The 27,970-nt window shown below is 50.2% G+C and overlaps 1 protein-coding gene across 24 annotated transcripts in view; it reads right to left on the bottom strand.

The window, feature by feature from the left end:
* The window catches only part of ZMYND8 (zinc finger MYND-type containing 8), a 115,896-nt gene that overhangs the window by 23,188 nt on the left and 64,738 nt on the right, over positions 1 to 27,970 (bottom strand). For all 24 annotated transcript variants that reach the window (XM_084775062.1, XM_084775046.1, XM_084775064.1 and 21 more), the window contains 6 exons: positions 26,102 to 26,179; positions 24,295 to 24,410; positions 19,096 to 19,577; positions 11,221 to 11,361; positions 5,848 to 6,000; positions 2,810 to 3,319 (listed from right to left, as the gene is read on the bottom strand). In XM_084775062.1, coding sequence (XP_084631188.1) covers positions 2,810 to 3,319; positions 5,848 to 6,000; positions 11,221 to 11,361; positions 19,096 to 19,577; positions 24,295 to 24,410; positions 26,102 to 26,179 — 1,480 coding nt within the window. The remainder of the gene's footprint in view (positions 1 to 2,809; positions 3,320 to 5,847; positions 6,001 to 11,220; positions 11,362 to 19,095; positions 19,578 to 24,294; positions 24,411 to 26,101; positions 26,180 to 27,970) is intronic.

Below are 27,970 nucleotides of genomic sequence, written 5' to 3'. Positions count from 1 at the left end.
TTGAGGTGTACCTACTCGGTGGTGACCTTTTCCAAATGAAAACCGTAGCAGAAACAAATGCTCTGCCAGAGCTTCCTCAGGGTATGGCTTGTGGTTACCAAGAATATGGAAATTTTTCGATGGGACAAATTCCAGAAATTTCTTCAATGGGGAGAATTCCGGTGTTTAGGGTGGGGTGGTGAGAAAGCTAGAGAACTCAGAGAGAATAACCAATTACTCTAAAGAAATGCAGATTGCCCTAACTAGCCCCATTAAATTAATAAGCCAGAGCTTTGCATGTGTAAGAAGTAACTAATAACCCTGTGAGGATGGAAACGCCCACAGTGATGGGAGCCCACGGAGTCCCCAAGACTACACCAGCACCCGGGGCCTGAAGGGTGGCTGCACTGCCCACTACCCTTGACTTCAGTACCGACCGGAGGGAACATGGCTGCAGAGACAGATGCTAAGAGCACCAACTCCGGGGAAAGAGGATATACCCACCACTGCGGGGACTCTGGTCTACTTGAAGTAAGTTTTGCCTCGAGCTTTGGAAACCTCTCTTGATTGCACTATCTTCTAGAACCTTCTACCATGTACTCAGGCTTTGCTGGGGTCTGTAGGCGTTTCCTTCAGACAGCAACACCAGGAAGAGCTCTGTAGAATGCTTCTGATATCTTGATATCTTTTAAACTATGACATCTGTTAAAGGCATGCGCCACCATGCTGCCAGGAAGCTCACACCAAAAGAGAAACCCCTGTTCAGGATGCCGACCCCCCACCCCACCCCACCCAAAAAATTGGGACAGCAAATTTTGTTTGGTCTGTTTTGCTCAAGTCAGGGTCTGATGGAGCCTACCTGGCCTTGAACTCTCCTGCTTCTACCTCTAAGGGCTGGGAGGAGAAGTTTGGGTGCCCATGTCTACCTTAGTGCCTTTCCCCAAAGCCAGAGCAGAAGAGGGTTAAAATCAACCAAAAGGTGTGTTTCAGAGTTGGCAAAATGACTCAGAAGATAAAGAAACCCGCCACCAAGCATGCTGGCCTAAGATCGAGTCCCCAGGACACACACATTAGAGAGACCTGACTTATGAGTTGTCATCTGACCTACACATACACACACACATACACATATACATAATACATACATGCACTCAGGCGAGCGTGCATATCTTTTGTTTTGTTTTTCAAGACAGAGTTTCTCTGTGTAACCTTGGCTGGCCTCGAACTCACAGAGATCCACCTGCCTCTGCCTCCCGAGTTCTGGGATTAAAGGCATGCGCCACCACGCCTGGCTGTGCATGATCATTTTTTAAAAGCTTGTTTCGGAAAGAATAGGAGAACTCAGTGGGTTACACCTGCAGTGTATGCTCTCTGCCTCCACAACCCTGACAGATTTCTGAGGCCTTCAGCAGGCCTAAGCAACTGCACAAGTGTGCTCTGTTTCTCCACCTCATCCCTTTTCCTCCATCAGAGAAATCTGTCTTTATTAAGAACTGAGATTTCAGACTGCCCAGGTGGACACCCCGGGTGGGGGGGGGGGGAGAAGGTTCACAAGGCACACAAGAACCTACTTTTAGGGGCTGGAGTGATGGCTCAGTGGTTAAGAGCACCGCCTGCTCTTTCTGAGGTCCTGAGTTCAATTCCCAGCAACCACATGGTGGCTCACAACCATCTATCATGAGATCTGTTTCCCTCTTCTGGTGTGCAGGTGTACATGCAGGCAGAACACTGAACACTGTATATGTAATAAATAAACAAATCTTTAAAAAAATTAAAAAAAAAAAAAGAACCTACTTTTAGACACGGGGCTACAGGAATTCGGGGCAACACAGATTCACACCTTACTCATGGGTTACGATGAGAAATTAGCTCCTTTCAGACAAAAGGCTCAGTCAAAAAAAAAAATCTGAAACCTGGCTGTCCATCACCAAGTACACTCAGCTTGACATCTACCCTCACTTAAATAACGCTGCTAGAATCCTCTGACCACCCAGCTGCCCAGCCAAAATTTGCTGCGATTCTGTCAGAGGAAGGACAGACACCCTTGACTCATCCCCTTCCGGGGAGGTTTTCCGGCATGCTCACTGCATCCCACGCTGGCTTACCCTGCGCTTCTCCATATGCGCCAAACCTGAGGGGAAGACATGTTTGATGGACAGATGCTCCCGCCACCTAGTGGCTAGAGGCCAGAGTTGCACCTAGGCCCTGGTACCACAACTCCTAATAGATTTCTCTCCCAGTAAGAAAATGACTATCGTTCTACTGAGAGAACCCCCTTGAACCTCCCCCTCCCCCCAGGCCCAAGAAAATGTCTGAATATTAAAAGGCACTTTGCTGGGGGGTGGGGTGGGAAGTAAGGCCCTCAAGTTGGTAGAGTGTTTGCCTAGTTATGAGGCCATGGGTTCAGTCACCAGCACTCTTAAATCCGGGGTGGTGGTGGGTGCCTGTAAGTCTGTCACATGGGAGGTGAGGACTGGAAGATCCAAAGCTCAATGTCACCCTTGTCAAGGCCAAACTGAACTACATAAAACCTTTAAGCAAGCAGACCTAAGGCTTTATAAAGTGGCCCTCACAGGAAGCAGGTACAAGAGCCTGTGGGGTTTATTTTTCTGGTTCATTATGCTAAGGCTCAGACAGGGAAGGCCCTGTTCCGATTACTGCCGTCTGTACCAGCCAGGGACCCTGAGACCCTCCTGTCAATGCTGGGCTTCGAACTCCCACAAACTCAGGTGTACTAGCTCAGCAGTAGGGTGCCTGTCCACCATTCACAAGGGCCTGGGTTGGATCTTTGCACACAATGCCAAACAAGGAGGCTGGGTGTGTGACTTACCGTCCTGCTTAGGTGATGGCACCTTGGGCTCCTTCTTGTTTTTCCGACCTTCCCGCCCAGAATGATCTTCTCCTAAGTCTATGACGAGTTCGCTCTCTGAGTCAGAGTCCAGGCCCAGATGCACTGTGGGAGAATCTGTCTCATCCTTTCCCTTCAGTTTATCCTTTGTGAGGTGAGGCGATGGCTTTGCTTTCTCTACAAAGTCCTTCTCAGGCTCGGGGCTGGCCTTGTCCTTGGCAGGTGCGGGGTCCACCTTCTCGCTGGCTGGCGAGTTACTCTTCGCTTCCTCTTTGACCTCCACCGGGTTTGCAGGTTTGGGCTTTTTTTTGACAGCAGGGACCTCTTTGTCCGCCCGACTCCCCTCTTTGTCCCCAGGGTCCTCTGGTTCATGTTTGGGCTTCTGTTCCTCATCGCTGACGTACTCGCTGTCACTGCTCTCGGACTTCTCAGACTCCTCTGAATCACTGTGCTCAACGGCCGTGTAAACATCCTCCGAGATCTCATTTATGCCTGAGGTCCAAAGGGAGACAGCATAGCTCAGTCAATGAGACAGATTTGGGGGGAAGAAGGGGCACAGCATGCACTATCTTGGTGGGGACAGCAAGGAAGAGGACTTGGGGGGGGGGGTGATCAAGACCCAAGGAAAGCAGAGGGCTGTCAGGTTTATGTAGAACTAAATCTGCAAGGGTGACCACTGGTGTAGAGACAGGGGGAAATAGAGGCCTAGAGAGTATCTAGGCACAAACAAACAAGCAAACAAAAACAAAGCAAAAACTATCTGGGAATCAAATGAGAGAGGTCTGGGCTCCCGACTCTGCACCCCTCCCAGTGTGAAGAGGCAGCCTTCTGAAAGCCAGAGCACAGATGCAGGCCACACTGCTCAGCCCTCGGTGCCTCTGCCCTCACGCTTCCCTGTCTATATTGTCTTTTTTTTTTTTTAATTCTAATTCTCCACCCAATTCACAAATGAAGAATTTCCACATAAGAATCAAGGCAGAGGCCAGGCATGGTGGTGAACACCTTTAATCCCAGCACTTGGGAGGCAGAGGCAGATGGATTGCTGTGAGTTTGAGGCCAGCCTGGTGTACAAAGCGAGTCCAGCACAATCACTGGGGAACTGTGACTGCTTCCCCTGCCCCGAGGGACCAGCAAACACCAATGTGAGGTCTGGAATGACGCTGCAGTCAGAGATTTGTGCTGCTGCCTGTGGGACCTGTTCGTTAAGCCTTGGAGTTTGCATCTGATAAAATGGAGCTGAGAGGGCTCTTATCTGCCTCCCAGAATAACCCAGACATGGCTCAGCAGATCCATGCAGTGTGTCCAGGAGGCTGGGTTGGTTAATGAAGTAGGAAAATTCTTACCAGTGGTAACAGCTTCCTGGGAGGGTGCAAGAGAGACTCAATCCCCACCTCTCAGTGTCCTTGTGGGACAGAGATCTTAACAAGGAGGGCCATGACACAATCAATACCTTAGACAGAGACCTTGTGCCATCTCAGTATTGAAATAATGGTCCATGTTTCCCCAGCAATTTATGAAGGGAAGGCAGGCTGCTGTCTGATACCAACCAAAGGAACTTGTCTATGGGAAAGGTTTCAAAGTGTTTTGTTTTGTTTTGTTTTTGAGACAGGGTTTCTCTGTGTAGCCCCAGCTGTCCCAGACTCGCTTTGTAGACCAGGCTGGCCTCGAACTCACAGAGATCCGCCTTGATCAGAACGGCTTAGTGATGCAAACCTCTAGCCCTCATGTTTAAACCTGGACCCCTTTATCTGTTCCTCTTCCCAGTACAGCTACACTGAGTAAGCTTCCCTTCTCTGCTTTTCACTATTACCCACTTCTTTAATTGGCCTGTGGAAAAGGGGTCGGTGGCCAAGTCAGAGCCTGAGCTTTGACCCTAAAAATTCTAGATCCAGTGATAACCCACTGGTCACTCAGACAACTCCCTTCTCACTTAAGGATCCCAGGGCACTGACTGACACTGGAGACCTCACCTCAGATGACCCTCGCTCTGGGGCCCCACTGCCCATCACATCTTCAGGGCCTCTGGATTGATTTACTACCTAAAGCAGTATTCCAGAAGCTTCCATGAAGAAGGCAAATCCCTTTAAGATGGTCTCCCTATTTCAAAAGCTTCCATAGACGGCAGGGCCCACCACCCAAGGACCCTTCATGTTTTCATGACATGCTTTCAGACAGGAAAGGAATAAAGGAGGCCAGCCAACAGAAAAGCAGTCATAAAGACTTCCAGAAGGTAAGAGCGTGCGTATGTCTATGTGTGTGTGAGAGAGAGAGACATGGATAGCCACACCTGTATGTAGGGTTGGACTTTTTAAGACCCATTCAAGAACAATGCTATGATATTCGAGTTTGAGGAGAAAAAAGGCAAATTTGGAACACTGGTGCTTTTGAACCCACACCTGAAGTTCTCAGGCCGAGAAATACCCTCCATTGAATTAAGAAGGTCCTTCTGGGGGCTGGGAGATAGGGCTCAGCGGTCAAGAGTACTGACTGTTCTTCCAAAGGGACCCGGGTTTGATTCCCAGCACCCACATGGCAGCTCACAAGTGTCTGTAAATCCAAGATCTGACACCCTCACACAGACATACACACAGGCAAAACACCAATGTACATAAATTAAAAATAAATAAATTAGGGCTGGAGAGACAGCTCAGAGGTTAAGAGCACTGTCTGTTCTTCCAAAGGTCTTGAGTTCAACTATGAGCAGCCACAGGGTGGCTCACAACCATCTATAATGAGATCTGGTGCCCTCTTCTGGCATGCAGGCAAAACACTGTATATGAAATAAATAAATAAACCTTTAAAAAATTAATTAATTTTTTTTTCAAAAAGGAAGGCCCTGGTGGAAACCCTGAGATAGCAAATCTGAAATAATTCCGGAGTCAAAATACAGTGCGCTCTAACTATCCAAACAGATGGAGGCCAGTGCGGCCAGCCGGTGAGATCACAGCGAGTGGCACTTTCTTCTATCTGGACGCATCCCCAAGAATGGTACCCACAGCACAGGCAGTCAGGGGACGCACCCAGCTGTGCTTTGCAACTCTCTATGGTCTTGTCCAAGTTGAGCTGGAACCGGCTTCGGATCTGCCGCTTGGGAGAGATGAGCGGGACGGGGGCTGACTGCTGCTGGACCGACTCGCTCAGCTCCTTCAGGTCCATCTCTGCCTTGCTTCGATCTGGAAGACACCAGCCCAAATCAGACCCGGCTCTCAACGCCACTCGAGGTGCAGGTGAGCAGAGCATTAAACAGCCTTTTTTTTTTTTTTTTTAATTTTTCGAGACAGGGTTTCTCTGTGGAGCCTTGGCCATCTTGGACTCACTTTGTAGACCAGGCTGGCCTGGAACTCACAGCGATCCGCCTGCCTCTGTCTCCCGAGTGCTGGGATTAAAGGCGTGCGCCACCACGCCCGGCAGAGCCTTTTTTTTCTTAAAATCCTTCAACCTCAACAGTATCTAGCTGCCCAGAGACTAGGGTGCCTGGCTGAGCAGCAGAGGTTAACAGGAAAACATGTGGCCGGCTGACTTCCCCCCACAGAGCAATTGACTGGAGTATAGAAAATGCTTATCCCAGCATTAAGAAAGCTGCCAATAATCTACCCAACCTTAGGCAACAGGAGGGAAATACCTGCCTGGCCTGAGTACGAGGACAGCTTCCCTCTAGCATGAGGTACGGCACCCCCAGAGGGTATCCTGTGCACCCCCAGAGGCCACCCTGAGCCCATAAACCAGAGGCTTTGTCTTTTACTACCAGGCCATCCTGGCTGAGGCTTGCACAACAAAGACAGGAATTAGAGGACAGGTCCTTTCTAGCTGAAAGGTCTCTGGTGAGACCCTAAGTTCCTCAGCCCCAGGCTACCTCTGCCTAGGACTGGCTGTCCGACCAGCTAGACCGGATTTCTAAGAACCAGTAAGCTCACTGACTGGTTTCCTACCTCTCTCCTCGGTGCAGAAAACTACATAAGAGAGGAGGTCCAGACTGAAGATTGGCAGGTGGGACCGTGTGTCCTTCAGTCGGGCCTGTCCCCGCAGCCATCCCCTCCAAAATACCCCCAGGTCAGCATCTTATCAGTGACAGAAACACCACTTCTAAGGCCAGTGCCTCTGGATCTGAGTTCCCTCCCTGCTACCACAGGCTCGGGGGCCTCCACTGTCACCCGGAAGTGATCTGAGAGCTAGACAGGAAGAGCCATACCCCTTCCTGTGGCACAGTATTCTCCAATAACACGCAGCTCCCCAAAGCCCCTGCCAACCCACACATACACAGACCACAACAAACACAGACCCAACTCGTTCACCACCACAGTGACGTCACACCCCCCCCCCCACGAGAGAGACCTCCCCACTAAACACACAAGGCCACGGACACACACACACACACACACACCTGAAGAAAGGGAAGGAATGTTTATGGCAAATGGAGGCACCACCCTTGTAACCCGAGACAGGTGTCCCCAGCATTCTGTGTGCATGTGTGTTCTGGTGTGCCTCTAGGATCAGCTGCAATAGTCTGTGTGGGATCCAGAAGGGAGCAAGTCCCACCCACCTTGAGGTCTCTTCTTGCTTTCTGAACTTAGCACCTACCTTTTGTTTGTTTTGTTTGTTTTTTTCCAGACAAGGTTTCTCTGTGTAGCCTTGGCCATCCTGGACTGACTTTGTACAACAGGCTGGCCTCGAACTCACAGCAGCCCGCCTGCCTCTGCCTCCCGAGTGCTGGGATTAAAGGCGTGCGCCACCATGCCCGGCTCCTACCATCCACCTTTATGCCCTCCTCTGCATGTGTTCTGAGAGGGACACTCAGGCGTTTTGGAGGAGCTTTCCGGAACAGGGAGGGAACATTTATTTAAGGCTTCTGATGTTCCTTCACTCATCTTGGTCCCCAGGCATCTGAAGCATTCCCTCAGCTGGCCTGGAGGCGGGGCTGGGCACTCAGGGCCACTGAAGTTGGGAACTAAGTATCAGATCAGGAAACACCGTCTGCCTTAACTGCTGTGAGCCCACATCACAGGAAAGGAGACCGGCCTGGCCTGGCAGTGTGGCTGTGCACACATCTAAGTGCATGTCTGTGAGTAGACAGTCTCCTGGCAGGTGGACTGCCAGGAGTTCAAGGCCAGCCTGACATATAGAGCCAACAGGGCAGCCTGGACTGTGTGTGCCTGGGTCTCTGTAATGCTATAACCTAAAGTACCCGTTTTTACTAACCAAGAACTATCATTATTTTATCCCCTAAGAGCAAATCGCCCAGTGCATGAGAGCTGGGATCAGGTGTAAAAACAGGCTTTTGGGGACTTAAGCCAAACATAATAGTTTTCCAAGGGTGCTGGCTGGATGTGACTCTCCCCCTCTCAAGAGAGAGCAGCACCTCCTCCTCATCACAGGGAGTCACCCCTGCCCTTTTATACTGGGACGGGCTCCAGCTGGCCCCTGGCTGCCAGCATTTTTGAACGTTTCAGCTGCCATTAAGACAGCTTCAGCTATAAATGAAAACCAGAAAGGGAAAATAGCCATGCTTGAGAAAGGCTCGTTCCTCCGTTTCTGCAAGGGAGCACAAAGCCAAGCAGTGACTTCATGGGCAACTGGGCGACGATGTCCAAATGTTAAGGCGCCGTGAAGCCGCTGGTCCTCCCTTTCAGCTCCATGGTTTCCCTCCCACAGGGGAGAAGCGTCCTCAATGCAGCCAGACTACCCACAAATGGGGTTACGATAAACATGACTGCTCTGAAAAACGGCATCATACAACAGCCTCTTCTAGGAAAAGGAAACCGGAGGTACAGCCGGGGAGCCTTGGTGTGGGGAGGGAGAGAAAGGATGTGGAACGTGAATACGGGCGGTCCTGAGGGCCACTGCTTCCGCAGTGATGCCAAGGGGCTAAGGTAAGCGTTGTGGTGGGGTGTGCTGGTTCGGGCCAGCTCCCCGGCTCCCTCCAGCCAGGGCCACCCACATCCCTGAGATCCAAAGATGTGAGATGGAAAAGCAGGTGACAGTGACAACCTGGGGGAAAGGGAAGCAGGAGTGGGGTGTGTGTGTGTGTGTGTGTGTGTGTGTGTGTGTGTGTGTGTGTGTGTGAACTACAGCAATGCTCCTCTCAAGGCTGTCGCCGCCAGCATCGCCAGAGGACAAGGACACACTGGCCTGTCAAGACTGCCAACTTGCTAGGCTGCCCCTTTCCCAAGGGGCACAAGAATGCGTAGGAGTCCGGAAGCAGGAGGGACCAAAGTTTAAGGCCTGCGTTGAGTATGTAGTGGGTTCCAGGTCAGTTTAAGCTACGTGACAACCTGCCTCAAAAAAATAAAGGGGGGGGGGGGACACGCAGCTGGGACCTGGGAGGAGAGAACAACTCTGCAAGCTGTCCCCCACACGTGCACACACAAATGTGCCTGCGTGAGCAAGAGAAGAAAGGGAGAGAGGGGCCTTTAATCACAGCACTCAAGAGACAAAGATAAGCAGATCTCTTAGTTCAAGGCCAGCCAAGGCTACATAGTGGGACCCTGCCAGAGGTCAGGTGGAGAGAAAGTAAGCAAGCCACTCCAGATTTGTAGTCAAACCCTTTATGGAAACACAGGCAATTATGGGTCTGCCTCACATTTCTCTAACTTGGCTTTTTCCACGCGCGGTTTTAAATACAACCCCGCTTTGTTAGACAGTGACCCCTTACCATCAGTGGCCAGTACTCTGGGTCACATGTCACATGGGCAGACTCACTCTGCATTCCCCTCTGCTACCGCCTTTCAACACCCCTACACACACACACACACACACACACACACACACACACACACACACTGCTCTCCTGTGCCTTTCTGTGAGACTAAATTTCCATCCCAGGAACCCACCTACGTACTCAACGATCTCCCCCTCACTGAGCTGAGACGTGTACCCTGGGAAGAAATTATGGGGGAAAAAGAGGACAGAAATCATGGCTTCCCTAGGGTCACCTTAGAGCCACCCACTGGGGCACCCACTCATCAAACCAAGCTTCAAAGATCCGTGGCATCACGAGGACACTGGTAGGCTCCACGGCTTACAGGAGCTGTTCTCTCCAGGCATGATTGGCAGAGGGGAAAATGTCACCAAGAGGACGCCTCCGCTCAGTGCCTCTGTAGAGAGTGTGATGGCGGGAGGAAGCTCCAAGAAAAGAAACCACATTTTCTAGAACAACGAATGTCCCCGAGGTAGCAAGCGAGGAGTAAAGTGGACTACACCTGGTGGCCTCTGGTCCTGTCGCCCCGGGGAACCTTGAGCCACCAATCCGATCCGTACCACTACCTGCACCCACTATGCAAGGTAGACATGGGCCTGGGTGGCGCTGTGACTCACATACAAGGCGCTGCTGCACACAGGTGGCCTCCCGCCCACCCCCCAGGAAACGTTCTGCCCCAAGGTCTCCAGGATGTCACACCCCTTAGAGTTGCTTCCTCTGATTCCTCTCTGCACCTTCCAGCCCTCTGCTCTTCCTTTAGCTGATCTGCTACCTGCTCCAGGGGCTCAGGGCCCTTGCTCCTTTCAAACACTCTAAGACCACATCTCGACCTCTGGATCCAAGCACTGGACATTTAGCTGCACCTCCAGCTTCGGCCACAAGGTGGCAGCATCCAGTTACGCAGCAAAATACGGGAACTAAGTAAGGCCTGCAAGTCAGTCAAAGGTAACAGAAATTCTCACCTTTTGCCCCTTGCTCCCAGGGATGCAGGCCACCCTAGGCTGCATAGAAAATTAACTACAAGCTAGAACACATGGGTGCTCTGCCTCTCCCCCCCGCCCAACCCCAGCATGCCTATGACCACAACACTTGAGAGGTAAAGACAGGAAGATCTTGAGATCATCTGGGCCCTGAGCAACAAGGCAAGCTCAATTCCAGAAATGGAAATTAACATCTTAAAACACAAGAAAGTGCTGCAGAGATAGCTCAACAGTTTAGAGCACTGGCTGAGTGAGAGAGAGCCTGTATTGGTTCCCAGCACTGACCTGGTGGCTTACAGCCATCTGGAACTCCAGTTTTGGAGAATTTGATGGCCTAGCCTCCACAGGCACTGGGCAGCAAGCATGCTCATTCATTAGTCAACTAATAGAGAATTGAAGAAACTATATCAGAACACCCACCCCAGAGTGGTAAGACTTGTTCAATCAGGTGCATTTCCCAGGGGGAAACCAGCTTATAAGGATCACTTGTAAATGATTGGCCCAGGATAAGTTGTGGTAAAACACTTTTGCATGCCAACGAGCTTCAAAAAGCCCCTCATCTCACTCCCTCCTCCGGGATCAGCCCTCAACCTCCATCCACCAAGGCTTTTACATGTCCTGCCTAGAGGAAAAAACAGAGTTCGGTGTGCAAGGACCATTCAGGAAAGGACAAAGCGGCAGAAGCAGCCACTTTGGGCGGGGGAAAAAACGCCACTGACCCAGGTTCAAGTTCAGGATGCTCCCGGTGGTGGAAGTCTTGTCCGTTTTCGTCATGATGGGTGTCGGAGCTTGCGGAGAGAAAGGCTTCGGGCTGCCAGACAGACTGCCTGCTTGCCCCGTCTTTGTGGAGGCTGGCGAAGCTGAAAAGACATGGCCTGGTTAGAAGCCGGCTTCAGAAATCAGCAAAGCAGTGAAACTCCCAGGTTCGGTCGGGTTGAGGACAGGAACGAAGGGACATGGTGTTCTTCATTCCGAGGGTGCAGCTCAGTGTCCTGGATGGGCTTGATAGGAAGAGTGGCATACACTGCCAGCTGTCACCAAACAAGAGGGCAACTAGGCTGGAGGCCTATTAGACTGCTCTAAGGCAAATGTCTAGGCTGCCGCTGGAATTGCCCCGGCCCATTCATGGGTGTAGATAACAGAGCAAACCCCTCACGTGCCAGATGCACAGGTCAGGGGCAGGCTTGCCGGGGCAGTTTGAGGAGGTTGCTCACAGCCTGCACGTCCTCTGACCAGCCCCTGGGGAGGTCCAGCGCCTGCCTCAGGACTTCTCAGGGATGAGCGAAAGTAAGCAAGGCACCAGGTGGAGGGAGGGCATTGGCAAACTACCTTCCTCCTCAGGTTTATAACTCCTCCAAGGAGGACAGACCATGCCCCCAATTTCCTTCACTGGCCAAACAAGGCGAACGAAGACCAAAGCACTTAGAGTGACCAAAGATTCCTAAGAACTCACCAAGTCCTGACCAGTTACCCTCATACACTAATTCACACATTTTGGGCATTTCCCACCATGGTCCCTGAGTCCTGACAAGCCAGTACCTGGCCGATTGGCCTGAGGCAAGGAGATGCAGTGGTGAGGTTGTGGTGACCTGGTCCTGACAGGAAGTCGTGAATGGCCCAAGAGGGTAGGATGCCAGATACTGACATAGACCAAAATGTAGGCCTGCTGTGGGGTTTCTGTAATCTCAGCAGTGAGGAAGCTGGTGCAAGAGGAGCAGTTCACAGTCACCCTCAGCTACATAGCAAGCTGTAAGGCAGCCAACCCTGCACAGCGGCACCCGGCCTCAGGAAGAAAGCTCCTGCACTGGGCTGGGCAGGAATGTCTCCAGCTCTGCGTGTCTGTGAGCGTGTACAAGTCCAGGTGCCCACTGAGCCCATAAGGCTTGGGTCCTCAGAACTGAAGGTACGAGGGTGTTGGGAGCCAAACTCGCATCCTCGGTAAGTGCAGGATGCGCTCTTTGACCACTGGGCAATCTCTCCAGCCCTACCATTTGACTTTAGTGTAAGCGAAAGACTCGAGACTACAGAGATATGGACCCGATCAGAGGCGGACACTTAAGGTTCAAACCCCGGCCCCCTACTGACTAGCTATGTGACTTTAGGAAAGGTGCCTGTGTCTGCAGCTCCCTTAGAAAGACATTCAGGGGTGCTGGAGAGATGGCTCAGTGGTTAAGAGCACTGCCTGCTCTTCCAAAGGACCCGGGTTCAATTCCCAGCAACCACATGGCAGCTCACAACTGTAACTCCAAAAATCTGACACCCTCACACCAATGTGCATAAATTAAAATTAAATTTTAAAATGTTAAAAAAAAAAAAAGGACAGACAGACATTCAGGGTCTGGCAGACACGCAGGGATGGCAAAAGCAGCTGCAATCCATCAGGTTATAACGAGGTCTGAATCTAGACATCAATGGCATCAAAAGCACAGGCATCCGGGAAGTGCGGTCCTGTTTCCCTTACTAGCTGTTTCTCCATGGAAACCAGGGGTCTTCAGTCAGGTTTGCACCACCCTCATCAGCTCATACTGGGCAACACATGCAGGTAATTCTAGCAGCCATGACTAGGGACATGGGCTGCACTTGGTGTCTAGTGCCACAGGACCTTAAGGTGACACAGAGAAACCCTGTCTTCAAAAACAAGGACAAAAGACCACCTAGGGGCTGGAAAGGTGGCTCAGTGGTAAAGAATGCTTTCTGTTCTCACAGAGGACCTAGGTTCAATTCCCAGTACCAACATGGTAGTTCACAGCCATTTTTTTTTTGTTGTTTTTGTTCAAGGAGAGCTACTGTCTCCAGTCTCTGCAGGCACTGCATGAACACAGCACACAGACACATATGCAGGCAAGCTCTTATATACATAAAACTTGCTTGTTTTTTGTTTTGTTTTGTTTTGTTTTTGTTGTTGTTGTTGTTGTTCTGGGAGACAGGGTTTCTCTGTGTAGCCGTGGCTGTCCTGGAATTTGCTCTGTAGATCAAGCTGGCCTTAAACTCATGGAAGGAGATCCACCTGCCTCTGCCTTCTGAGTGCTAGGATTAAAGGCATTCACCACCACTTCCTCGCTCACATACAATTTTAAAACATCTGGGCTACAGAGATGGCTCCGCAGTTAAGAGCACTGCTCTTCCAGAGGTCTTGAGTTCAATTCCCGGCAACCACATGGTAGATAGTTCACAACTATCTATAGTAAGATCTGGTGCCTTCTTCTGGTGTGCAAGTATAGAGCACTAATATATGTAAAATAATTCAAAATAAAAAATTTAGCTGCCTGTGGTGGCACACACCTTTAATCCCAGCACTCGTGAGGCAGAGGCTGGCAGATCACTGTGAGTTTGAAGCCAGCCTGAAGCCAGTCCAGGACAGTCAAGGCTACATAAAGAAATGTTGTCAGGAAGGGGGGGGGGGATTTAAAACATCACCTGTAACTCCAGTTCTGGGGGTTCTGACACCCTCTTCTGGCTTCCATAGGCAAGGCATACATGTAATATGCTTATATTCATAGGCATTAAGACTTAAAAAAAAAATCTCCCCCGAGGTCCCCCCCCACACAAGACAGGGTTTCCTCTGTGTAGTCCTAGCTGTCCTGGACTTACTTTGTAGACCAGGCTGGCCCTGAACTCACAGAGATCTTCCTGCCTCTGCTTCCTGAGTGCTGGTATTAAAGGCATGCGCCACTCATGCTCAGTTTTTAAAAATAAACCTTAAACATGAGTAAGAAGGAAAGAATTAGCATCTGGCCCCTAATGTTGCTCCTGACTTAACCTGGGGAGCATATGTAGAAATCCTTTCCCCCCCCTGAAAATGAGGCTGGGAAAACATTAGATACATGTCCAATAAATTATTTGAGGATGACATTTTATAAATGTTAAATTAAATCCATTTTACCATAGGGATTTGCAGACTGCCTGACCTAGTAACCAGGCAGGCAGCCTTCCTTCCCCGAGGGCTGTTGCTCGGGGCAATCTCTCCCACCTCCAGTCTACGGAAACAAACAGAAGGCGGAGTACGTGCTACAGGAAGAAACGAGACTGGGCGAGCCACGCGCATGCTCGTGGGCATTTGTCCTCAAGGGTGTGGTGGCCTTGGGTACTGCTCCTTGGGTCTCTCCACAGTTTGCTCCTTTGGTTTGGAGACAGGGCCTTCTCATTAGCCTGGAACTCCCACCAGAACAGGCTGGGCTAGCTGCTGGGAGGCCAGGGAGCCACCTGTCCCGCCCAGCACTGGGACTGCAACCATGCACCACCAAGCCTCAAATTCTTACATGGGTTCCAGGCATCAAATCAGGCTCACAAGACAAGCACTTTATCGAGACATCAGCCCCCAAAAGAGGCCTTTTTTTTTTTTAAAGCAAAACTGCTACTACACAAATAGTTTAAATAATTCATTTACTGCTGCTTGTGGTAGATGAAAAAGTTCCAGGGACCACTCTGCCCCCTGAGGATGAAAGAGAAGGCTTCTCCAGCTGTGTACTCACTAAGTAAACAGGGAGGTGTAGCGCAGAGCACTCTGCCTGGGCCTTCAGGGATGTGGTGAGGAGGCCTGAGCGGGCACCAGGAAACCGAACGCAGAGAAAACCCACAAAGCTGCCCCTGCACATAGATGGCAGCGGAGTGTGCCTTATTTCCTTTTTAAGTTTAAAATGTAAATGGGCGAGCCAGCGATACGATATGGCTCGGTGAGTAAAGGCGCTCGCCACCAAACCTTAGGACCAGAGTTCCCTTCCATTTCGAGGATGCACATGACAGAAGGAGAGGGCTGGTTCTCATAGGTTGTCCTCCGACAACCTCACATGTGCCACGCCAAATTCATGAATATACAAACAACAAACTAATATATGAAAGCACAGCAAAAAAAATTTTAGGTCGGATTTGGTGGCACACACCTGTAATCCCAGCACTCTGGTGGCAGAGTTTGAACCTAGCCTAAGGGGTTAGAGAGATGGCTCAGCAGAGGACCTGGGTTCGGTTCCCATGGTCCACATGGTGGCTCACAGCCAGCTATAACTACAGTTCCAACGCCCTGCTCTGGCCTCCGCAGGCAACAAACGTGTGTGGTGCACAGACATGTGTGCAGGCAAAACACACTCAAGACACTCAAAAACAAACATAAATAAAAATCTAAAAAAAAATTTTTTATAGCTAGCCTGGCCTATACAGTGAGTTAGTTCCGGGCTAGTCGGGGCTACAGAGTAAGACCCTGACACTGTCTCAATAAACAAACAAACAAACAAATGAAATGAAATTCAAAGGATGGGAAAGCTGCAGACAGCCCAGAGGACTCCACTCCACTTGTGATGAAAACCATGAATAAAGCCACTGTTTTCTATTTCTGTGTATATATATTTCTGTGTGTGTTTCTCATAGTGTTTACGACAACAACAAAAGCAAGCTAGGCGATGTGGACACATGGGCGCATACAATGAACCAGTACATAAGGGATAGATAGCTGGCATTTTACTTATATGTATGTGGGTGTGTGTACATGTGTGGGTGCGTGCATGCGCACGTGTTTGTTTGCAGCTTCGCCTGCTGTAGCAGCAATCTGGTCACAACTATATCCACATTTACACTAAGAGCCAAGCGACAAGAAGCCCCATGGCCGCTCTAGTTCAGAATTTGGGGGACCTTCAGGTCATATGCCTCTCATGAATTCCGAGTAGCTCTTTTGACAAAACACAAACTGGCAGTGCCAGCATACACCTTCCATCAAAAGAGCAACCACTTGGGGGCCAGCAAGATGGCTAAGCTGGTAAAGGCACTTGCCACCAAGCTTGATGACCCGAGGTTAATTCCTGGGACCTACATGGTGGTGAGGACTGACTGCAGCAAGATGTCCTCTGACCTCCATGCACGCGCAGGCTTGCACACACATGCGCGCGCGCACACATACACACACTCTAAGTGTGACTGAATCTGGGGAGGCATGACACACCACTGTGCATGAGCACAAGCTCAGAGCAGGTCATGATGAGACAGGTACCTTGCTTACCCTTGATCCTATCATCTGTCAATTACACGCCACTCCCTTCATGAGGTTCAACTTAACAGCGTGCCATGTAACTCCTCAGGAGAGGCAGCCATGGGAGGGAGGGTTAGTAGTGACTTAGTATTTGTCACGGGCAGCCATTTTATCACAACTATTGATTTCACAATAAGCCAGAGTCCGTGAGAACACTTTGCCTTCTCCCTGACAGCAAGCCCGCAGTGGGAGGCCAAGACCAAAGCGCCATTATCTCAGGTGGGTTGGCAGGCTCAGGGCGGTGCCATGTGACACATTAACATTGTCACTGGGGTCTCTAGGAAATAGTTAGTAAACGCTGACGGGCTGATGGCTGAGGAAGGCCGGCTGCCCAAGTGGCCTATATAACCGGGTGAGGTGAGGGGCCGCTGTGTTCAAGGTAGTGGGATCCAAAGCTGTGACAGCTATAGGCTGCTTGCCAGGCAAAGGGCTGCTTCTCAAGGCAACAGACCCAGGCCGAGTCACTGAGTCTGCTAAGGAAAAAGAGAGTCTTGGAGCCAGTGGGAGGCTGCAGCAGGTAAAGGCGCTTGCCGTTGAGCCTGATGCCCTCTGCAAGCTGTCCTCTGACCTTCAAATGAAACTCGAGTGCACACACACACACACACACACCTTTAATCCCAGCACAAGGGAGACCAAGGCAGGCAAATCCTCTGTTCTGTGGGTTTAAGGACAACCTGTCATCCCCCAAAAAGAGGGGGAGGGCAAACATTCTTACACATTCTCATATGTAAAGAGGCTCCATTATAACAGGAGAGGCACTGTGGATTCTGAAAGCTGCTTCCATGGTTTCTCTATTTTATAGCACGATAAACTTCTCTGGGATTGTGGGGAGCCCAGGCTGTACTCTCCCTGGCTGTGGGGGTGTCTAAGGAACATGTACGCCCTCTTCTTCCCGCACTAGCTTCTGGCTTCTGCCTTCACAGCTAACAGCAGAGGGCAGGAGGGAGTTGGCCAGGCTTTAGGGCCTGGCAATTTGCCACATGAAGAGCTGACAGAGTCCCTTCTGGTCTTTGTAGTCTACAGGGAGAGGCGGCAAACCTGGATCTATGGGCCTACGGTCCCCATCTGTTCCCTGTCCCTGAGTGGCCTCCTATTTAAGAACAGTATAGAACACTGGGGCACGCAACAGCTCTTTTCTTCCCCTGTATATGAGTGCTTTGCTTGCGTTTAGGTCTGCGTGCCACATGCGTGCCTGGTGCCCGAGAAAGTCAGAAGAGATCGTCAGATCCCCTGGAACTCAAGTTACAGACAGTTGTGAGCCACGTGGGTGACAGAAATTGAATCCAGCTCCCCTGCAAGAGTAGCCAGGGCTCCTAACCACTGAGCTGTCTCTTCAGCTCAGTTCAATCGCCCTTAAAGCATGCACTTGTAAGAAATTCAGGCTTCATTACCCATCGTCCAACACCAGCTAAATTCTACTGAAACTCAGCTATCAATGTCCACAGCTGTAGCCACGACCAAAGCACGGAACCAACCTCCAAGTGTTTACTGTGGGCGCCACACAGTGAGGGGTGTAATTTGTGAGAGCATAACAATTCTGAATGCCACCCCTCTTCTTTCTTTTTTTGAGATTAGTTTTGGAGGGATGGGGGGGCGGGGGTATCACAGGCTTGCTCTGTGTATCCTTGGCCGCCCTGGACTTGCTTTGTAGACCAGGCTGGCCTCGAACTCACAGAGATCTGCCTGTCTCTGCTTCCCAAGTGCTGGGATTAAAGGCGTGTGCCACCACCGCATGGCCAGGACAAGCATTCTTATATTCCTATACAAGTCTTTTTTTTTTTTTTTTTTTTTTTTTTTGAAATGCAGAACCAGAGAGCAAAGGGGAGCTGTGGTAGAGCACACCTGTCATCCCAGCCTGGACCATCTCAGAAAAATAAAACAAAATGTATAAATATTAAATGTGTGGCTCGGTTTTGTTTGTGAAATAAGAGTTCTACTTAAATCACCCCTTCATTGTATCTCTTCTCAGATCCACTAAGACAGATTAGAAATCACCAGAAAGGTAATTCCATGGCCAACACTGTTCTGGATACTGCTTTTGTCCCAATGTGGGTCCGGACTCATTCTGTCCTCGAGAGAGGTTATAGCTATGGTTGCCATGGCAAAGGTGGGGAGACTAAGGCATAACGACATTAAATGTATTGCCGAAAGCCACATTAGCTGAGTGCAAAGCCTGGAATTAGAGACCAGTGTCATCTCTGAAATACAACACAGAGTTTGACAAAAGGCGACCAGTGTAATAACTGGGCAGAGGGACCAATTTTTACCTTGACACATGAATGTATCGAAAATTGAGCTTCCAACAGTCACAGGACCCTGTTGTGAACGGTCAAGCGGCCCTAACACTGGCCCAGAGCCCTGCAGGGTTTGTGACCATCTCCACCCACTTCTAAGAATGGCCCCAGTTGGCCTTTGGGAATACTTCCCTCATCTCTGGGGCCCAGTTACCTATTTACCTAGTCCATCACAGTGCCCCGTGACGGCTGTGGTACCTGGCTCATTGCACCCATGGGTGAGGCACCCAAGGACGCCATTGCTCCAAGTCGCCCCTTACCCCACTCTCCCAACTGGGGCTGACCTGTGCTCTTATCAAGGAAATCCATGGACTCCTCGCTCGCGCTGAAGTGGCTGGCGGAGGCCTTCTTCTCGGGATCCTGCTCCACGTCGGAGCCCGTGTGCACAGAAGAGTTGGTGCTGGTCGGGGAGCGAGGCATGTCGGACAGGGAGATCCTGCGGCCGGCGCCCCCGCTCAGAAGGGGCTTGCTCAGGAGGATCTTGGGAGATGCTGTCATGTCAAAACTGAGCTTCACTTTCTCCTGTTTGTCTGTCTTGGCAGTGCCGGCGCTGGGGTTGCTGGGATCGAGCAGCATTTGGTACTGGCTATTGGGGGTGTAGGGCGTCCTGAATGGGGAGTAATTAAAAACCCCAAACTTCCTCCGTATATTCTCCACATAAACTTCCATCTCTTGCATGGCGCTGTTGAAGATACTTTTAGTCTTTTTCACAGAAAAGGGGATTTCTTTAGACATGAGGTAGCAATTATTGATTGGAACCCAGGCTCTAGGAGGGCAAAAGAGAGAGACTCTGAGTCAGCTTCATTTCCAAGATTGTTTATTCTTTTTTTTTTTTTAATTTTCTTAATGCAAACCAAATTAGCCTGGCGGGCACTTGCCAAGATCCTTACATGTGGGCTCTCCTTTTTTTAAAATAAATGATTTGTTTTGAATGGTTAATGAAATGATCCACTTCACAGAGGTATTAAGGATGGAACATGAACAAAAAAAAAACCAAAAAACAAAAAACAAAAAAAAAACCTAGCCAGGCTGTGAAAGAGCTCCACACACTTAGGCATCTTAATCTGTTAGAAATACAATGGAGGTCTTCAAGATTGCACAGCAGGTGAAGGCGCTGCTGCCAAGCCTGGCGACCTGCTCAGAAAATCAGAACGCCCACATGAAGAGAAGCCCCTCCCTTTGGCCTCCACACATGCTCAGCTCTGTGGTACTCATATGCACGCGCACAGACACACACACACACACACACACACACACACACACACCAATAAAGAAATGAGTGTAAAAAAGCAAAAAATAAATAAAACGACAATCCCCTCAGTTTTGTGCTGTTTCAGAATAAGAAACACAGGCAGAGTTCACGACACATCTGAAGAAGGTCATGTTTCCTGGATCTTGCCACACACGGACAGGGACCTTCTTTTGATTGCAATTCCAAATGGGACTGTTCTTTACAAGATACATTCCTAGAAGGGGGTGTACATTCCAGAACCTCACTATGTAGTCCAGGATGGCCTGCAACTCAGCAGTCTCCTGCCTCGGCTCCCTGAGAGCCAGACGTGGCAGCACATGAGAAGGTAAACTTGGGGTAAACTCTTTTTTTTCTTCTTCGAGACAGGGCTTCTCTGTGTAGCCTTGTCTGTCCTGGACTCGCTTTGTAGACCAGGCTGGCCTCGAACTCACATCAATCCACCTAACTCTGCCTCCTGAGTGCTGGGATTAAAGGCGTGTGCCACCATACCCAGCTCCCCAGGATAAACTCTTAATAATAAGCAGCATTTGGTTTTGGGGTGGACATGCTCCACCTGCTGCTTCCGGGAAAGTCCCATCCTTCTCCTGCAACCCCCACACCCCAGGACTTTCACAGAGACCCCGAAACCAAAAGTGACAGTGGTACTTTTCCAGACCAGCAGCCACCTCGACCACAGAAGGTCTGAGATCGCACTAGCCACTGCTCCTGTGGAGAAGGCACCAGGACATCTTATTAACTGTCAACTCCTAACTCTGCAGCCTCCACCTAGCTCACAACTTTCCTTGGAGACCTTTAAGGGTTCCTGGACCTCAAACTTAAGCCTGGCATAAAGCCATGGGATGTGGCGAGAGCTGGGGAAGAGAAGAGTCTTGCCCAGCTATGACCAAAGCGCCCACACAGGACTCTGGACCCAGCTCTTCTGGTCTCCCTGGCCTTTGAAGAGAAGCAATGGGAAAACTCTATGGCGTTTTATAGCACATCAGCAGCTGGCACTGACTTCCTACATCTGAAGAGGAAGTGAGGCATGAGAAAGGAGCCCTGTACAGACGAAAAGGTCCGCACAAGGCCTGGCTACAAGCGGGAACCCTCAAGCCTCCCACTTCAGGGTGCCAAGAGTGAGCAGCTCCCCATATGTGCTGGGGACACAATAGCCTTAGGTGCCCTGAGTGACCCTGGAGCAAGGAACTGCATTCTGTGCCTCAGTTTCCTCATCACGTAGACGGAAGTGAAAGCAGTTCCTTCTAAGGGTGGCAAAATGCCTGGTGCCTGGGCACATGGGGTAGTCTGTAAGCGCAGCCCTCAGGAGGCGGAGACGGGAGGAACAGTTGCTCCAGGCTAACCTGCCTACTCAATTACACAGGAGGCACAGGATGGCTAGCAGGGAGTTTTCTTAAGCCTTGCAACCATTTGACATAAGACTTCCTACAATTTTAGGTCATGGTACATATGTCTAAGATCAAACAAACAATCCTTTAAAGAGATAAAAAGCATACAGAGGAAGCCTGCAGACAATCCAAATGGCCTCTGCCCTAAGGCTCTGTAGGCTCACTCTCAAGCAGATCAACTTGAGGATCCCAGTGTGGGGTTCTGGGACATTTCTCACATGTCCCAGCTCACCAGACTCCAGCTCACATGTCGATACTGTCGCTTTGGTGCTACCAAGTGACGTGACAGTATGGCACCCTTGTATGTTTGCCGTGGATCCTTACGACACAGTTCCCCACATCTTAGCACAGTAGCCTGTGGATGAGCCATCCTAGGCTGACGTTAAGACTCGGGAGGCAGAGGCAGGAGGATCGCTGTGAGTTTGAGGCCAGCCTGGTCTACAAAAGCGAGTCCAGAACAGCCAGGACTGTGTTACACAGAGAAACCCTGTCTCGAAAAACCTAAAAAAAAAAAAAAAAAAAAAGAAGAAGACTCCGTCTAGGGTCAGGTGGGATGACACACTTGCAGTCCAAAGATAAGGGGAGCAGAGACTGGCAGATCTCTTCAGAGTCTGAGACCAGCCTAGTCTACAGAGGGAGTTCTAGAGCAGGCAAAGGTACACGGAGAGACCTCGTCTCTCAAACAACAAAACAAACAAAACAGAAAAAGTCCCTGGCACAGCCCAGGGCTACATGAGAAACCGAAAGTCCCTGTCTGGGGAGAGAAGAGTGCTCACCCAGAACCAAGAATTAATTCCCCTGGGGAGAATGCACACGCAAGCTCCCGGCAACGGAAACACCCTGGCCCTTCCACGTGAAAACACTGAAGGTGCTGAGAAGGACCAGAGCTCATGCAAGCGAACAGCGAAGGCCTGCTCTTGGCCGGCTCCCAGGACCAAGGATGGGGCCTGCCTGTCCCCAAGGCCACTTTCAGTGGCAGGTTAGCAGGGTGGCCACAGCAGGATCGGAACCATGAGCTCCTGGTTCTGGGTCCACTTGGTAAATAGGGACATCTGCTGTGTCACACAATAACATGCATCTGGGTAGGTAAGTCTACGCTACTGCCCCACAGAAGACTCTCAACCCCTTAAGATGGTGACCACACCTCAAGTGTTCTGTCATGAGATGGGTCAGGGAAGCCAGGCGCCAGCTCCTCCTGCTCTGGAAACAAGAAAGCAAATCCTTACACTCCTCTCCTCCGAGCCAGCACCCAGTCTGAACCACTCAACTACAGCACAGCTTCTCAGTCACAGCCCTCCACTGGCTTCTGCTCCCCGAGCCGGGTCCACCAGTGTCTTCCAAACAAGCATTCCCTACAGATAGGGAGCCAAGCAGTGTCTGCCCGCTCGCTATTGCTCTGCAGCACGCAAACAGCCTGAGGAAGCGCTGAAGTTCAGGATGACTTCCACAGAACGGGAACGGAAGGGTGGGGAGAGAGCTCACTTGGTAGAGGGCTAGCCTAGAATGCAGAAGTCTGGGTCTGACCCCCAACAACATATTCCCAGGTGTCAAGGTGCTGTAACTCCAGCACTCAGGAGGTGGAAGAAGGAAGTCTCCTAATATAAAACAAGTTGAGACTAGACTGGGTTATATGAGGCCCCTGGGGGGGGGGGGGGGAAGGGTGTGGGGGAGAGGTGAGCTTGGCAGTAGTGTGCACGCCTTTAATCCCAGCACTCCGGAGGCAGAGGCAGGTAGATCTTTGTGAGTTCAAGGACAGCCCGGTCTACAGAGTGAGTTCCTGGACAGCCAGGGATACACAGAGAAACCTTATCTCAAAAAACCAAGAAAGAAAAAGAAAGAAAGAAAAAAGCTGAACCTCTTCCAGGCCAGCCTGGTCTACAAAGCAAGTCCATCTCTTAAGGGCTACACAGAGAAACCCTGCCTTAAAACAAAACTAAACTGAATCTAACTAAAATCGAGATTACACCCCACCCCACCCCACCCCCGCCTTTGGTTTGTAAGTCAAGCAAGCTCTATCTTCAGATGCTGATATCACATAAATAAATAAATAAATAAATAAATAAATAAATAAATAAATAAATTAATTGTATTTTCTCCTAGGCATTCATATATCTTCTCAAAATGCTGGGCGGGGCAGACTCTGGAGGAGTCTCGGCTTCATTTAGTCAGAAGGCAGGCTGCGGGAAGGGAGCACACTGAAGGGTGTCTCTGACTACCTGTTGTTCACGAGCAGGCAGGGCGCCAAGGCAAAGGGAGCTGCTGTTAGCTAGAATAACTCCACAGCTCCATTCAGCCTGTGCAGGAAGGAAAGGGGAGGGCGGGGAGGCTGGGGAGGAGGCCCATGACTGTCAAAACATCATCCCCCCCTGTCATTTCCCATTTTAGAAACAGGGGGAAGGGGGTGGGGGGGAACAACTCCATCTAATGCTAAGAGCATCATTTAGCGGCAATCTGGGGAAACTACCTCCGGTCCCTGAAAGCAAATACTTTTAAAAGCAATTTGCACAGAGGTTTAATTTACTCCAGAAAACAAAATAAATGAATAACTATACATCAAACAGCAACACTTCACACAGCCATGGAACTCATCCCAAAGCCAGATCCGTCAACAGAACCGGAGAGGAGATTCCTCACACACCTATAGAGAGAGAATGGGGCCCACCCCTCCCCAAGCTGGGCAGAAAAAAACCAAATCTTTATGATGATAAGGGTAACAATAACCATAGTCACCACTAATAAAAGGTAGAATTCACTTTTCAAAACATCGGACACCAGACCCTCCACCACCTTTAATAAATGATGCGATTACCCAGAGTTCCATTCAGAGCCTGTTTTGAAACTCCCACCTGTCATGTTGTCCAAAGAAACGGGCATCAACCTGACCGTCTTTATCCCTCAGAGCTTTCGCTGGCCAGAATGGAAACCCTTTCAGTTTTGCCCAGACCAAAGGGTGCGGATTGCTCTAGAAGAAGAACAAAATGCAGGGTTAGCATTATATCAGGCAGCAATGCACACATTAAAGTCTGAAAGGTAATTTGAATGTGGGGGGGAGGCGGGAGACACAGCAAGGAACACACCCTGTGCTGGGTAGGTTTCTGTCAACTTGACATACTCTAGAATCATCTGGGAAGAGAAACCCACAAGTCAGAAAAGGCCTTCATCAGACTGGCCTGTAGACAAATCTGTGGGGCATTTCCTTGATTGATGACTGATGGGGGGTGGGTGGTCCTGGGTTGACTAACACAGGGCTGAGCAGGCCATGAAGAGTAAAGGCAGTGAGCAGCTCTCTCCCCTGTGGCGTGGGCTTCAGGTCCTGCCTTGACTTCCCTGAATGATGGACTAGAGTATGAAATTAACCCTTTCCTCCCCAGGTTGGCCATGGCATTCATCACAGTATATCAGAAGGCAAACTAGGACACAAGCCATGCGTGAGAAGACAGCAGCTGCAGGTAAAGGTCCCTTGAGGAAGGTGGTCCCCGGGCAGGTGTGCAGCCAGGACAGAGCTGGGGCGGGGCTTAAAGGTGAAAGAGCGAATAGAATCGGGCTGGGGTCCTGGGATGACCCTCAAGTTAAGAGGATCCGCCTCTTTAGGCACTACAGAAGCAGTCACCACCTACTCTGTGCTAAGTTTGGACAAAAATGTAGGGCTATGTAGGTGAGAAGCTACAGGAGACACACTCGTTTGCTGCCCGCCCCATCCCCACCCCGGATGCTGTGGCTACACAGATATTTATCTCCAGAGGGCAAGAAGGGGCCTGAGCTATGTTTAAATGGTCGCTTGTCCTGTCTTGCCCTCTGGCACCCTCCACCCTGCCTCTCTCTCATCCACACTGCCTCCACCCCACAAATGCACACAACTCTATAAAACAGTGGTTCTCAACTTATGGGTCTCAGGTCGCCTGAGGCCATGAGAAAACACAGATGTTTATTTATTTACATTATGATTCACAACAGTAGCAAAGCTGACCGGTTAGGAAATAGCAACAAAATAATGTTATGGCTGGAGTTCACCACAGCGTGAGGAGCTGTATGGAAGGCTGAGAGCTACTGTTTAAAACATACTGCACTAGCCGGGCGTGGTGGCGCTCGCCTTTAATCCCAGCGGTCGGGAGGCAGAGGCAGGTGAGTTTGAGGCCAGTCTGGTCTACAAAGCAAGTCCAGGGCAGCCAAGGCTAACACAGAGAAACCCTGTCTCAAAAAACAAAACAAAACAAAACAAAACAAAACAAAAAACGACATATTGGATTTAACCAGTGCCCAACAGTGCGGGAGAAAGGCAATTCCATGAGGGCAGCTTTGCGTCCCGTATCAGCAATCTCTCTGGAGAGACTGAAAAAGTCCTCCAGGGATATATGTCCAAAGGTCTTAAAACAGGAACCAAACTGATTTTAAAGTGACACAGCAAACTGCAGACACAGTTGACACATCCTATGACCCACGTCCCACTTGCCACGTCAACCCAGTTACCCGGATGCTTAACTCGGGACCAAAACCGGTTCGGTCCAAGAGGTTTTCCCCAAACCCAATTGGTTCCTCTCGGCCCTGACTTTTTCAGAACAAGTCATTTCAGAAAGCCCTGGAGATGGCCATCTTCGTATTCCCCGAAGACTCCCAAGTTCCAGAATGGAAACGAAGGAATCGCGTCCAACTTACACAGGGCTCACAGAACCAGTTGTCTCGTTTTTGGCAAGCAGCGAGGTAACACTCTGGACACACTTCAATTTCGTTCATCTGCAAAGCAAAAGAGACATTTGAGTGTGGAGCCTCAGGGCGCCTCAGGGAGCCTCAGGCCTAGCAGCCCTAATCAATCAATCCCTGATAACTTTTCAGTGCTTGTACTTTTATTTCAAGGTCAGATTGTCTTCTTCTGTATTAGGGGGCAGGGAGAGGGCAATAGAATTTCATCAGGTAGCCCAGGCTGGCCTCAAAATGAGCAGGGGATCCTCCTGCCTCAGCCTCCCAAGTGCTGAGACTGTAGGTTCATAGTAGTGCATACAGAGTTTGCTTAATAATTTTCTTTTTTTTTTCTCTCCTGTGTGTGTGAGAGGGAAGGGGGAGAGATACAGACAGACAGACAGACAGACAGTCAGTGGGTAACAACAGTATCTTCTGAAGTCACCTTATTAAAACAGGATTTCTCACTGAACCTGGAGCTCACCAGTTTGGCTAAACTGACTGGCCAGCAAGGCCTGGGATTCTCCTGGGTCGGCCCTTGGAGTACAAGCATACCTTTTAAGATGGTGCATTCAGATAGATAAGACAACACACTTTAGAACCAACAGCCTCAACCTGAAGTTAGACTCTGCCACTCACTAGTCCAGAGGCTTCAGGAAAAGGCCTCAGACGCTAGGCCCACACCTCATCAGCAGTCACGGAATCTACACAGCAGCGAACTCCACAGATTCAGCATACTAAGATATCCTGTGGCCATACCACCTTGAACACAACCTGTCTAAGTCTTCCACGGCTGGGACAGGGTCAGACTGCTGACATCTCATTTTAAAGTACTGAGGACAAGCATGAAGTCCTAAAAATGCAAATAACCTAGAGTTCGAGGTGGCACAGTCAGGGGCAGGGATTTGAACCCAGGCAGCAGAACTCCAAAGCCTATGTGAGTCTCCTCAACACAGTAACAGTTACTATCTTCCAGTGCTGGCAGTATTGTGTTGCTCTTTGCCTCCGGGTGTCATGCAGGGGCTGTGTATGTAGCAGGTTGTCTGAGACATTTTCATCCTGTGGTACACATGCCATCCTTCCTGAGCCAGAAGAATTGGGGACTGAGTGAGGAAATGAATGAGACCGGGGCGGGGGGTGGGGGGGGGGTGGGGGGGGGTAGGGGGGGTGGTGGTGCACTTCCTCCTAGCACACAATCACAACTTGCTGCAAACAAGAATGATTGTAAAACGGTCCTGCCCCATGATCGCATGGAGGAAATAGACACGTGTACACTTTTTAATTTAGATGGGCTCGTGCAGTGGGCTCAAGAGGTTAAAGGGACAGCCTGGGTTCAGTTCCCAGCACCCACCTCAGGAAGCTTGAAAACTACATGTAACTCCAGTGAAGGAGGACTGTCCTCTGGTCCCCTCACACATTTGTATGCTTACGGTGCGTGTAAACACAAAGGCACCCATACTACACGTAAATAAAAAGAAACAAATATATCTTTTTAAAAGCCCAGCACTTCCTGTACTAGAAGAACACACACACACACACACACACACACACACACACACACACACACACACTGCCATCTAGTTCCCCTGCAGGTTGGTATCCACACTACCACAGCTGTTCTGAAAAGGAGTCAGAAAATAGCCAGCCACTAGCAGAGATGTCCAATCCCCTGACGCCAGGTCTAAGCTGTTTTATCTAGGAATTTCATGCTTGGGAACCACACAATCAAACTGGGGAAAAGAGGAGAGAAAAACCAAAAACCAAAAAACCACCACCATGGCCAGGCAATGTGGCAGGGGTGGTGGCGTAGCAATGTATACCTTTACTCCTGCCACGACAGAGGCAGAG

The sequence above is a fragment of the Acomys minous genome (assembly GCF_964271855.1).
Source record: "Acomys minous genome assembly, chromosome: 3".
NCBI classification, from domain to species: domain Eukaryota; kingdom Metazoa; phylum Chordata; class Mammalia; order Rodentia; family Muridae; genus Acomys; species Acomys minous.
This window is presented reverse-complemented; position numbering and strand designations above follow the sequence as displayed.